The sequence below is a fragment of the Pyrus communis genome, chromosome 17, assembly GCF_963583255.1.
Source record: "Pyrus communis chromosome 17, drPyrComm1.1, whole genome shotgun sequence".
NCBI lineage: Eukaryota > Viridiplantae > Streptophyta > Magnoliopsida > Rosales > Rosaceae > Pyrus > Pyrus communis.
Window position 1 is genome coordinate 16,126,861 of NC_084819.1, and position 12,298 is coordinate 16,139,158.

Consider the following 12,298-nt stretch of genomic DNA (forward strand, 5'->3'; position numbering starts at 1 on the left):
GCGGAAATGTCACCCTCTCTTCTCCGCTTGCCTACTTGTTTCAGCACCTTAATCAAAAGTATGTCGACATCGAATAAGGACCCTACTTGTTGCATATTGTAAACCCCACTAGGACATTGGGAAAGGACTTCGACGTCGACAAGTCAAGCAAGCCACAAGTCTCGTAGAAACCTTCCCCACAAAGTTAATACAGTAGCAATCTCATTCTTCCACAATATCTGTCTCAATCTAACTGCGAATTAGTAGCCAATGAAAAAAGTAAAATTACGAAAAACAAAAAGGAAATCTATGCACAAATGAGTACGAACGTTGATGTTTCCTCCGTGACGACTGCTGAATATATTCCTAATACCCTGAGCCTAAGCTCTTTCCTACATTTTCTGTCATATATCAGCCAGAGCTTCCGATGAAAATTCCTCCGTTTTCATGGCTTTTTTTAATACCCTTTTACTACTTTTCCATCAGCATCAACGTATTTCTCGTCTACGGCCAATGTCCCGGCGATCAGCAATCTTTGCTGCTACAATTGAAGAACAACCTCACATTTGACACTGCAACATCTAAGAAACTTGTCAAGTGGAACAAAGGCTCGGATCACTGCTCTTGGGAAGGAGTGTCCTGCAAAAAGGGTTGTGTTTCGAGTCTGGACTTGAGCAGCGAGAAAATTACTGGTGGACTTGATAATTCGAGTTCTCTTTTTGGTCTCAAGTCAATTGAGTACCTGAATTTGGCTTACAATTTCTTCAACTATACTCAGATTCCATCCGAGTTCAAGCAGCTAACCGGTTTGAGTAATCTGAACTTGTCGAATGCTGGCTTTGCGGGGCAGGTTCCAATTGAGATTTCGCATCTGACGAGGTTGGTAACTCTTGATTTGTCTGCCTTTTATTTCCCCGGAACTCCTTCGTTGAAACTTGAGAATCCAAGATTAGATGTGCTGCTTAGGAACTTTTCTGAGCTTGTTGAACTTTATCTCGATAGTGTGAATATATCAGCACAGGGGACTGAGTGGTGCCAAGCGATATCATCTTCATTGCCAAATTTGAGGGTGTTGAGCATGTCCACTTGTAACCTTTCAGGCCCTATTCATAATTCATTACTGAAGCTTAAGTCACTCTCAGTTATTCGTATTGAGAACAACTATTTGTCTACTCAAGTTCCAGAGTTCTTCTCGAAATTCCACAATTTGACTTCCTTACGAATCATGAATTCTGGATTATATGGTGCATTCCCAAAGAATATCTTCAAGGTGCCGACACTGCAGACTATTGACTTATCCGGTAATCCGCAGCTTCAAGGTTCCTTACCAGAATTTCCAAAGAATGGCTCTCTTCGATCGCTGGTTCTCCATGGGGCAAATTTCTCAGGCCAGATGCTTCCGAACTCTATTGGGAACCTCAAATTGCTGTCCAAAATAGATATTGGAACTTGTAATTTCACTGGGTCAATCCCGAGATCAATGGAAGACCTTACACAGTTGGTTTATTTGGATTTGTCGGCTAACAATTTCAATGGTTCAGTTCCATCTTTCAGCATGGCCAAGAATCTGACCCTACTAGATCTTTCTTACAATCAGCTAACGGGTCAGATTAATTCCTCACGCTGGGAAAACCTGACTAGTCTGGTGAATCTCGACTTGCGACACAATCTACTTAATGGGACTATTCCACCATCTGTGTTTTCTCTTCCCATGCTGCAGATGCTACAGCTTTCTGACAATGAATTTTCTGGTAAGTTGCCTGAATTTGGTGCTATAGCTGTACTGGACACACTTGATTTGAGTAGAAACAAGTTGGAAGGGCCAATTCCGAAGTCTATCTTGAAATTCCGTCAGCTCAAAATACTTTCACTTTCTTCGAACAACTTCACTGGCTCTTTTCTTCTGAATGATATTCAGCAGCTAAGAAATCTTTCGAGTCTTGATCTTTCATTCAATAGCTTGTCTATTAATTACAATGACACCAATTCCTCTCATTCCTTGTTTCCAAATATTACCACATTGAAGTTAGTTTCTGGCAATTTGAGACGAATCCCCGGTTTCTTGACAAATCAATCAAAATTAGCCACTTTGGACCTATCACAAAACCAGATTCATGGTGAGATACCCAACTGGATTTGGGGGCTCAGTAATCTTTCCCAACTAAATCTTTCTTGCAACTCTCTGGTAACTCTACAAGGTCCCTTCCTCAATCTCACTTCTAATTTGTTTGTGCTTGACCTTCATTCCAACCAGCTTCAGGGACAAATCCCATTTTTTCCACCATCTGCCTCTTATCTGGATTATTCGAGGAACAACTTCAGCTCTAGCATACCGGCAGACATTGGGGTTTTCCTTAATTACACAATATTCTTCTCTCTTTCAAGCAATAAGTTCCAAGGCAGCATTCCAGAATCAATCTGCAAGGCAACATATCTTCAGGTTCTTGATATGTCCAATAATTCTCTAGGTGGACCGATTCCCCAATGCTTGACTGAGATAAGCAGGACACTGGCAGTACTTAATCTGAGGAGAAACAGACTTGGTGGCTCTGTCCCTAATAGATTTCCACAGCATTGTAGTTTAAAAACTCTCGACCTCAGTGGAAATCAGATAGCAGGTCTATTTCCAAAATCTCTTGCCAACTGCTCAATGTTAGAGGTTCTAAACATGGGAAACAATCAGATAAAGGATATCTTTCCTCGCTTGTTGAAGAATATATCCTCCTTGCGTGTCCTTGTTTTGCGATCCAACCATTTTTATGGACAAATTGGATGTAGCACGACCAGTGGCCCCTGGCCAAAGCTTCAAATTGTTGACATAGCTCGCAACAATTTTAGTGGTGAAATATCAGGAACATGTTTGATAACCTGGTCAGCAATGATGGCTGACGAACATGATGCCATGGCAAAGATTAATTACCTCCGAGTTGAAGTTCCGCATTCCAGTCTATATTATCAGGATGCTATAACAGTTACCACCAAAGGTCTAGAGATGGAATTGGTAAGGATCTTAACAGTCTTCACCTCAATTGACTTCTCCTGCAACAAATTCAATGGATCAATACCTGAGGAAGTGGGAGAGCTCAAATCCCTCCATGGCCTAAACTTGTCCAGTAATGCTTTCACAGGCACAATCCCATCATCACTAGGTAATCTACGACAACTCGAGTCCTTAGACCTTTCAAACAACAAATTGAGCGGACAAATTCCACAAGAGCTTGTCAAACTTAATTTCCTCTCGTTCCTGAATCTCTCAATAAATCAACTAGAGGGGAGGATTCCAACTGGCACTCAGATTCAATCTTTTTCAGCAGCTTCTTTCACATTCAACAAAGGATTGTGGGGGCCTCCTTTGACAGTTGATATCACCTCACAATTGCCACCACCACCACCACTAGAAAAAGGTCATTCTAATGCTCAACCTGAGATTGATTTTGATCTTATAAGTACTGAGATTGGATGTATCCTTGGCTTTGGAGCTGTCATCGGGCCACTCGTGTTCTGCAAGAGATGGCGGAAATGGTATTACAAAACTGTGGAGAACATCTTCTTTAAGGTATTTCCTCAGCTTGAAGAAAGAATCGGTCCTCACCGAAGACATGTTCACATAACTCAAGGGCCGAGACATTGAAATTATTATGAGGATTGAGGAGCAATGCAGCTAGCCTCCTTGTTATGATTGTGTTCTGTAAGAAATAAGATATTTTCTTCTGCTGTCACATAATTATAAATTACAAGATGTAGTGTGAGCTTGTTCTGTTACTTTTTTATATTTTGATGTTGCAAACTTTTTTAGTAAAATGTGGATTAGAGTTGCCCGCATTTCATTCTTGTTTTTGAATGCCAGGATTATCAATGTTTTCAAACTGTGTTTCAATAGGAATCAGCATTGTTCGCTATAAGATTGACATATTAGCGATTAAATTTTCAGAGTATGGAATTTGACACATAAAACACAAACCAAAAACAGAATTAAAACACATAAAACACAAGCGACATTGAATCAACATAGTTCTACTTAAATCACGCTTCATTTGACTCTGTTTTCACTCGTTTGGCTTTGGTTCTTAGCTTTCTTTCTTTCGTGGTTTCTCCTCTTGTTGGTTTTCTTCTGTTTGTTATCATGAACGTTTACTCTGTTTTAGCTTTGATTTTTCCGGATGAAAACTTGGTAGTCTTTGATACAACCAACGTAAGGTCACCACCGCATCAACACTAGCTAAGCGGGGAAATTTCTTCGTTTTTCGGTGACTTGCAGCATGTTGAATCTCCACTTCTTTGTAGATTAGCTGTGAACCTTTGGCATCTATGAAGTGAGTTGAAGAGCTTTACATAATGCTATCTAAACTATTTAAGAAACAAAATTCTTGCACTATTAGTGTATTCTCCGTGTATCAGAATAAGTCTGTCTCCTCATGCGAGAGGTAGGAGGGGTGTACGTGCAAGTTTTAGCCCGGTTTTAGGGGCAAAATGTCACCCTCTCTTCGACGTCAACAAGTCAAGGAAGCAACAAGTCTCGAAGAAACCTTCTCCACAAAGTTAAACCCACCATTAACTTACCATCACCAAAGTTTTCCTTAGCCTCTCAAAGAGGAATACAATGATAAACAAGTCAATCCCTTAATGCAATCTCATTTGTCCACAATATCAGAGTCTCGATCCAACTATACACATTAATGCATGCGAATTAGTAGCCAATGAACAAGTAAAAATACGAAAATGAAAAAGGAACTCTATGCATAAATGACTACGTACCGTTGATTTTTCATTTGTGACAACTGCTGAAGATATTCCTAATACCCTAAGCCTAAGCTCTGTACTACGTTTTCTGTCCCATATCAGTAAGAGCTTCCGATGAAAACTCCTCCGCTTTCTGATGCTCATTTCCTACGCTTCACTCAGCTTCCATACATTTGTGGTCTCTAGGCAATGTCATCCCAGCGATCAACGATCATTGTTGTTGCAATTGAACAACAGCCTCGAATTTGACCCTATACAAACTAAAAAAATTGTGCAGTGGAATAATGGCTAAGATTACTGTTCTTGGGAAGGTGTCTCCTGCAAAGATGGTTGTGTTTCTCATCTTGACTTAAGCAGCGAGTCAATTTTAGGTGCACATATCAAGTGCTCTTTTCCATCTGCAGTACATCGATGACCTAAATTTGGCTTACAATGACTTCAACTACACTCAGATTCCATCCGAGTTTGGGCAGCTAACTGGTTTGAGTAGTCTGAACTTGATGAATGCTGGCTTCACGGGGAAGGTTCCGATTGAGATTTTGTACTTCACAAGGTTGGTAACTCTTGATTTGCAAGAGAAGATCTTCCAGGTACCTACACTGCAGACTATTGATTTATCCATTATGCTTGACTTGATCAAAGGTCAATAGCCATTATGCTTGGCTTGATCAAAGCCCTGGCTTTTCTGGTTTCAAATTTCCAATACCTAGCATATAAGAAGCCTTCTGATCAAATCGACGAGCTGATCTTGTTCTTAGTAAGATACTAGTAAGAGATGCCCACGCGATGTTGTGGGATTGAACTGTATGGAATTTTGTGTATAGCACTATTTACATACAAAAATACTTGATCTGTATGGACATACTATTTTACGTGCAAAAGATTTGGTAGATAATCCTATTTACATACAAAAGAGAATGCCAGATGCATATGTATATAATATTTACATACAAAAGATTTACGAAATTGTCCTATTTACGTACAAAAGATGGTCGAAAGATTATGAATAGATGTTTATGGATATGCCAAATGGTACAGCAGGAGTTGTTCATTCTTATTCATCCGGTTGCTGAGGTGCCTTTTTTTGTCTATGTAACCTTTTCTACCAAGTTGTTCAAATATAGACACAGCGTTTTCAATCAAGCGATCAGAACCAGTACTGTAAAGTGCCTAAAGACAGACTGCCCAAAAATTTATGTTTTGCATTTTGGTTTTAGAAAAATGAGATAGAATTTAAAACAAAAGAGAAAAAGAAAGTATGGAAATCTAATGGACTGTTAAAATTTGAAAAGTGTTGATACAAATTTGAAAAAATGGCAACTGTTAAAATAAAGCAGCAAAATGAAAATTTCAAATGGACTGGAAGTTAAAAAAGGAACTGTGCATTTATCAATCAGATTAATATAGGCATGTGATATGAAAGATTGGAGGATCTATATAGATGGTCGAAATTGTAGAAAGCGAACTAAAATGTTAACAGAATTTTTTGTTCTGAATTGAACTCCCTATTTTTTTGGTAGATTATTTCATCAACTAAATAGGAGGTATCAGTTAAACCATTCATAAAGGAATAGCATTGAGTAGTTGAACAATGCATGCGACATATGAAGGTTATGCAGCAAAATTCATCAGTATTCATTGATGAAAAATTAACATCCTCATAGATGCATACCAAGCAACTGAAATGAAGAATCTGAATTGAATAAAGTACCGCATCATTTCCAATTGACTATGATAAAGAAATCTGGTGAACTATTTGAGTTTTAAGCGAAGGGGATAAAAAGATTATGTTTAATAGATAGTTAATAATTCAAAAAATATAGAACAATGAAAGGGTATACACTCTGTTTTGCAGCCATACATATGGTTTCAGAAATGCTTGGGGAATCTGATCATTTCTGGCGGGAGCCTTTGGAGTAAGAGTTGTGTCTGATATTTCGTTTGCTGCAACATCACTAATAGAAAAGTAAATAGAGGAAAATAAAAGTGTTATCAAACATTAAGTAGTGTGGAATTTCGAACAGTGAAAAACCATGAACTTGATATGAACATTTGTGAGATGAATAAATTTGAGATGAAGATATATATACCGTATTTTGGGACACGTGAAAATGATTCCGGAATTGTTTGGGGTTGCTTTGGTTTTCGGAGAGATGATAGGGGCACCGTCAAAATTTGAGTCAAAAGCTGACACGTTTTCTATGGAGCTTTTGTGTCATCACTGAGATGTAAAACAGGGGACAATTAAAGGCATTAGTGAACACTGAAAATGCGGAGATTAAAATTGAAGGCATTAGATAGATGTAAAATACACTCACTTTTATACGTAAGCAATAATGCCAACATGACACTATAGATGTAAAAAAAAAAATTAATAATAATGTCAAAACCCACTTCCATGTCAGGTCCTAATTTTACAACCACCAAAAAGTACAGGAAGGGCAATGCCATGATCTCTAGAAAATGATAATCGCATTTTTTCTGAAATTGCTCACCTTCCTTAATCTTTCTAAAGAAGCAATGATTCGCATAATGTAACCAAATCAGAAAATAACAGATGATTACCCAAAACCCATCTCAGGTAAACTAATCCCAATAAAATTAAAAGACTGATGCATTCAATTTTCAAAGAGCAAACAAAATTAATAATAATAAAATTGAGAATTGAAGGCTCACAGACCTTGAGATTGAACCTGTCCTTCCTTTTGGATCTCTCGTTATAAATAATGCGTCAACACAGTGAATACAATCTTTTCACTTGCACTCTCTGCATATCCTCAATAACTAAAAAGCAGCAGAAGCACAACATAATACTGAGCATTAAATCTAAACCCAACTAAGGAGATCAGGTAATCTGCTCAAACATACCAACTTAGGGTCCTTGGGCCACTTTAACTTTGCAAATAGACGACCTTCCGTCCTTGCATTTGACAAAAATTTCCATGTCTCATAGTTTTCCCTAAAATTGGCAGCCAATAAAGTGATATAAGTAGAGGAGAATCAAGCAATGGAAACTCTACCCATACGCATATAACACATGTTTAACTGACCTCAGGTCCATAGAAAGGATGTCATGGACAACGTCATAAAGATCTTGAACAGCCTAACTGTACCTTTCTCCAGTTCAGGCGTTCCCCCTTCTTTCTGTGCATTATATAAAACGAAGCAAAAAATTTGAGAAAAAAGAAATCGATATATCAGAACAAAGCACAAACAAATAGCTATATGACAATATCAATTTTATGTAATTAGAAGAAAAGAAAACTCTGAAATATAATTTAAATTTTAGAGAGCTGCCTTCCAAGTGTTAGACAACTATCACTTGCCCAAACCGTGTTCAAGATTCGCTAGAAGGCATTTCATACTTTCAGGCCAAAAGTATCAACCCATTTGAAAAAGAAAACCCTCACCTAATTTCCGTTTTATGTTCCTAAATGCAAAGGATTAGGTATAACATTTAGATGAATTGTCATATGCACACATGTACAGACCTAAAAAGAAATATTTGAAATTTAGAGTAGGATAAATTGCTTACCTATTGGTGGTGCGGCGCGATTCATCAGATTCGGGTGAACTGGTGGTGGCAGTCGTTTGGGTGAACAGTGAACTGGTTGAGAAGCACTTGATAAGACCTAGAAAATTGAATAACAATGAGAAATTAAATCCAATGAATTCAAAGATAGAAGAAACTAAACAACGGGATAAGAAACAATTGTACCTTCTTTACAATCATGTTCACACTTTTGTTTTGCTTTAATCCAACCGCAAGGGCCAATAAGTTGTTGATGGCTTTGAGTTCTAAAATAAAACGAATGCTATCAACATTCAAATTAGATTGCTTACAACCCTAATCATCAAATTCTTCAACCCTAATCATCGCACAAAAATCATAATAAAAAAATCCAAAACATCAGCAGAGATAACGAAAATGATAAAAACTCTAAAAAAATTTAAACAAAATTTTAAAACTTTAACTCACAGGAAGCTCTGTAACCAGTTGCACTGGCTGCCCAGTTCACAATTGTGAAGTCTGAAGAGAACCCAAAACTTGAATACTGGAATCTTGAGTTTTCTCAGACAATGGCAGATTTTCCATAGCTGATTTCAGTAACCCAAAATCAATTTAAAAATGTAAATAGATTTAAATTCCAAATTGGGCATGAAATTACTTGCCTTGCGTAGGGAGGGTTTTACAAAACGCCACCTTTGGAGACCCAGCCTTTGAGCGGCTGCGGCGCCTGGTAGTGGCGGTGCGAGACAGAGAGAGAGAGTCTGAGAAGCAGCGATCAATTTTTTGGATTAGAGAAACGGAATGAAGCACAAGACTCGAGAAGAGGCATCTTCAACGATGATGGACGCTCTACAAACAAAATCCCCAAAATCACAAAAAGGAAAGTTGAACACAAAATCCATTTGTAAATCCAAAATCACAAGAAAGAAATTCAAACAAAATAAAACCCCCAGATTATATCGACATTGTTCTGATAACAACAGAAAACCAGGAAACGGGAGCTTTTCTGGGTAGAATTTTCTTCGAATCAACCTCAAAACCAGAAGAAAATTCTACTGTTGATTGGTTCTTCACCAAGAAACTTCTACCGGTTCGTTGGTAGCTTGTGAGAAAAAGAACGCAAGGATTCAGAGTGAAGCCGAGCTTCAGAGCGACAGAAGCCGAGTTCGATAAAGTTTCAGAATACATTAGCTTGTAGCTGACTTGCTCTATTTGTCGAATATTGTCATGTTATCTTAATGTTTGTGAAGTGAGTTTGTTCAAACCAAAATATTTGCGTCATTCCATAAGTTTTCATTTTTGTGAAGTTTGAATGAATGTAAAGCTTCAATTTCTACTGAATTTATTTCAATTTTAATCTCATTTATTTACATGGCTGATTGTTTTAAGACGAAAGATCATAATTTAAAACATACTTTCTCGTCATCGGATTGGTTAATCGCTTCATCGGTCACAATCTAATACTTAAAACCTAAAATCAAAGCTGTAAAGGCGATTACCCCTCGTAACTAACCGGATCAAAATTGAAGAAAATTGTACAGTTTAGAGTGGACTTTGTGGATGAGTGAGCTAACTGATAAATTGAAATTTCAAGTCCGTTGTTACTCGGTAGTGACAACATATCTACCCTTGCCTAACGGGCAGGAAGACTCAGGGTGTCCAAGTCGAAGGGAAACCGGGGCAGTTGGGGTAGGACACACCACATCGCATGGGACCCTTTTTGACCGTTTTAGGCAGAATATTTAACCCAGCTACAAAGACCCCAAAGAATGGGGGACCACATGTATCAAACGACTCCTTTTATTCCTTTTCACTTGCTAAACTGGTATGAAACTCCAATCATTAACCTTATTCCTTGATTTTTGGACGTGTGTTTTGGTGCAAATACGAGTTCGGACATGTTTGGGATTGCATCTGATTGTATTTGGTAAAAAAAGGTAAAAAGTATTTACCAGTCCTTATAAGTGTTTATGAGCTATAAAAGCACTTTTTGAAGAAGAACTTGCCAAATGTTTCTTCTTAAAACACTTTAGAAGACTTTTTGAGGAAGCACTTGGAGTTCTGATAAAAAAAAACCTTCAACCTACTTCTTACAAAAACAGTCTCTGAGCCCTCATTCTTCCTTTATATGCAAATCAAAGTATCACATAGTTATGTGCTTCTTACAAAAAGCACTCTAAGTGCTTTTATTTCTCAAACGAATCCTAATTCATATGACCAAAACAAGGTAAAAAATATTTAAAGCATTGTATGTACATATCAAACTGTGATTAGTCTTCAAGAAGAAATAGGTCCTTCCACATAAGGAGCCAAGTATTTTGTGCAATTCCTTGAGACGGTTTTTTTTTTTTTCTTTTCTCAATCAATATATATAGTTTGGTTTTTTTTTTTTTCTCAATCAACATGTAGTTTTTTAAGAAAGTTGAGGTTCCATCATAAAATTATTTGACGATATAAGTAGTAACTGAATTACTTATAAGCATACATACAAGGTCCGTCATTTCTTCGGTATGAGATTTATACCCTCAACAATTTTCCTATTCCTGAGGTTTTGAAAGCACCAACTATACGACTAAATGTAATATTCATACTCTGAATGGTTTACAGACAAAATTGCATGACTTTCTCTCTTTACCAACAACGACACTGAAATCAGCTTCAAAATCATCCATAATTACAAGAACAAATAAATAATGTATCCATCTCTCTCAAGAGTTGACATCCATTTCAAGATGGCCAACTTGTCAATGACTTTACACTTTATAGCATTTAATGCGTCAGGTGCCGAAATCAACACTTCTGGCCAAGAAAATGATGCATTCCAAATTCATGTTCATCGATTAACGCGCAAAGCATCAATTTGAAAACCAAAATAATGAAGATATTTTGTATAAAATAACGTATGTACATACTTTTCAGCAATACGATTCAGAGTAGCATATTACATTTTATTAGTTTAGCCCTAAAGTACTGTTGTTGAAACATGCAAACGAATCCCACTTAACTGTAAAAATCTAATAACCACCACGGGATGGCTTAATAGACGGGATCGAATTTCAGTTTCGCATTTCACATAATCTGTATTCGATTTTTGACACTGATAAATCACATGATGGTGGTTAGAAAGAAGCTGAAATTCTTCTGTGAGTCTTTCATGTCTTCAAAATGATGGAATGTTAGACCAAGCTACCAGTTAGTCCATTTTTTTATTAAAAAAAAACTTAAAAAATCTAATTATTTAGCGATGATGACGGTCTGGTTTTGCAACAACCACGATTACAAGAATTGATTAATATTTGAGAGACAGCCACAGTTAGCCGGAGTTGAAGACTGATTCATCTAATTATTTTTCTAATTATTCTACAATGCTATATTATTGTTAACATTTGTTAATGGGTAATACATGAGATTCTATGATTATGTTTCCCAGAGTTATTTAAACTTTAAAATGCAAATTAAAAAATCAATAGTAGTAGTCTTCACTTGATTTCATGAGGGTTCGACTAACTTGTGATGAGTTCGATACCTTATTGTTATGTAATTTGTTGCGTGTGTGTTTGTTAATGACATGCCTGATTATTATGTCATTTGTTGCGTATGTGTTGGTTCGTTGTCATTAAGAATTTTTTTATGCATCAATAAAACAATCCTTTTAGTTTTACGTATCAAAATTTGTGGCAATTAAGGTGATTCATCTGTTTTTTTTTTTTGAACAAACGATATTATCTACACGAGAGGAAGGTGATGAGTTTAGCCTTACAATAGGCTAATAATAATGTGATTCAAATTTGTATTTATCGAGAATCGAACCTAAGATCTCTTACTTACAAGTGAAGATGAATACCACTAGACCGTAGTACTAAGTGACCAAGTGATTCATCTTAAACTAAATGATGTGATGGCTAATGATTTGATTATTACTTACATGTTAATCAACTTGCTTATTTCCTATTATTGACACATCATTTATTTTGCAAATTAAAATTTTAGTTTTCCCAATCTTCACCAGCATGACTACAAGTGAGCTTCTCCAAACGCGGACATAAAACGTCATACCCAGAGCCCCAC

At 36.9% G+C, this 12,298-nt stretch overlaps 1 protein-coding gene and 1 long non-coding RNA gene across 5 annotated transcripts; one reads left to right on the forward strand and one right to left on the reverse strand.

Moving 5' to 3' along the window:
• The first annotated feature begins 286 nt into the window (after nt 1–286).
• LOC137723634 (receptor-like protein 6) lies at nt 287–3,851 on the forward strand. Its single transcript, XM_068462830.1, has one exon. It carries the CDS (start codon nt 407–409, stop codon nt 3,608–3,610), a length of 3,204 nt encoding a protein of 1,067 aa, XP_068318931.1. The 5' UTR covers nt 287–406; the 3' UTR covers nt 3,611–3,851.
• A 2,645-nt stretch (nt 3,852–6,496) lies between these two features.
• LOC137723111 (uncharacterized) lies at nt 6,497–9,878 on the reverse strand. 4 transcript variants are annotated; one of them, XR_011066850.1, is made up of 9 exons: nt 9,219–9,878; nt 8,699–9,079; nt 8,438–8,517; nt 8,255–8,351; nt 7,770–7,863; nt 7,588–7,678; nt 7,400–7,503; nt 6,810–6,940; nt 6,497–6,674 (listed from the first exon to the last, which is right to left on the reverse strand). It is a non-coding gene; the product is annotated as an uncharacterized lncRNA (long non-coding RNA). The 4 variants fall into 4 exon arrangements; XR_011066852.1 differs by having other exon boundaries at nt 7,400–7,678; nt 8,699–8,991; XR_011066851.1 differs by having other exon boundaries at nt 6,497–6,663; nt 7,400–7,678.
• Nucleotides 9,879–12,298: the final 2,420 nt, after the last annotated feature.